The 1,050-nt window shown below is 41.3% G+C and overlaps 1 protein-coding gene across 1 annotated transcript in view; it reads left to right on the top strand.

Annotated features, from left to right (window-relative positions):
* Positions 1–98: 98 nt before the first annotated feature.
* Positions 99–1,050, top strand: part of SARC_12280 (hypothetical protein) — a gene marked incomplete at its 3' end in the record, with an annotated part of 2,093 nt that continues 1,141 nt past the window's right edge. The window contains exons 1-2 of the mRNA XM_014293616.1: positions 99–221; positions 775–880. Coding sequence (XP_014149091.1) covers positions 132–221; positions 775–880 — 196 coding nt within the window. The remainder of the gene's footprint in view (positions 222–774; positions 881–1,050) is intronic.

The following is a 1,050-nucleotide window of genomic DNA, read 5'->3' as shown; positions in this document are numbered from 1 at the left end:
TATGTATGTATGTATGTATGTATGTATATGTATATATATGTATATATATATTCTTATCTTTCGCACATTTGTTGTGTATGCGTGTCTTTCCCTGTAACAGGGAGGGTGCAGAAGATAAGATTCATCGTGGTATGATGCGCAATGTGCTGGTGGTCATGGATTTGTCTCAGGCGATGGCAATCGCAGATATCAAGCCCAGCCGTTTGGAGTGTGCTACTAAGGTACGATTGTACAACACTATGTGTACGAGGATATCAGGCCTATCTCATACCGGAGAGAAGCCTCTGTTTCCTGGACGTCTAATCGTCTTTATAGTTCCGAACTTCCCGATAGTGTGACAATGCCTTTGCTTGTAAAGTACAGTTTTTTAGAGTTTTAACCCCTTTCAGAGATGTACTCTACTTACAAGTAGTGTATTGATATCTTTTACCAATACTGTGTTCGCTGGTACTCTCAGAGTTCTATAATTCTTACCAGTAGTCCATTTTCGATTCTTGTCGTAACTGATTCCAGGTGAACTAATTGCCACTGTACGAACAGAACCCCGATCTCATCCGCATTGTCAGTGTACAAGTATAAGTCCACTTTTACCTCCAACCAAAGTTCTAAGCCATTGACTAATAGTTCGTTTACCTCCAACCAAAATTCTAGGCCATTCACTAATAGTCCACCTATACCTCCGACCAAAATTCTAGGCCATTCACTAAAAGTCCACTCCTATCTTATTCTAACACTGCATTTCCTGGCCGACAACCTGGTTATCTGTTCTCACAGTACATCGAGAAGTTCATCGTCGAGTTCTTCGATCACAATCCCATCTCCCAATTAGGTCTCATTGCAACAAAGGACGGGCGCGCAGACCGCCTGACTGAATTGAGTTGTAAGTGTGGATAGAAACATCTAATCAATTTTAATGTTTGGTTGAAGTCTGTGGTATTTGTTATATATATACTGTATATATACATATATGTGTGTGTGTGTGTGTGCGTGTGTGTGTGTGTGTGTGTGTCGTGCGTGTGTGTGTGGTGTCGTGTGTGTGTGTGTGTGTGT

This window comes from Sphaeroforma arctica, assembly GCF_001186125.1.
Source record: "Sphaeroforma arctica JP610 unplaced genomic scaffold supercont1.2196, whole genome shotgun sequence".
Lineage (NCBI taxonomy): Eukaryota > Ichthyosporea > Ichthyophonida > Sphaeroforma > Sphaeroforma arctica.
Note: the sequence above shows the minus strand (reverse complement) of the source record. Positions and strands in the feature narration are given on the sequence as shown.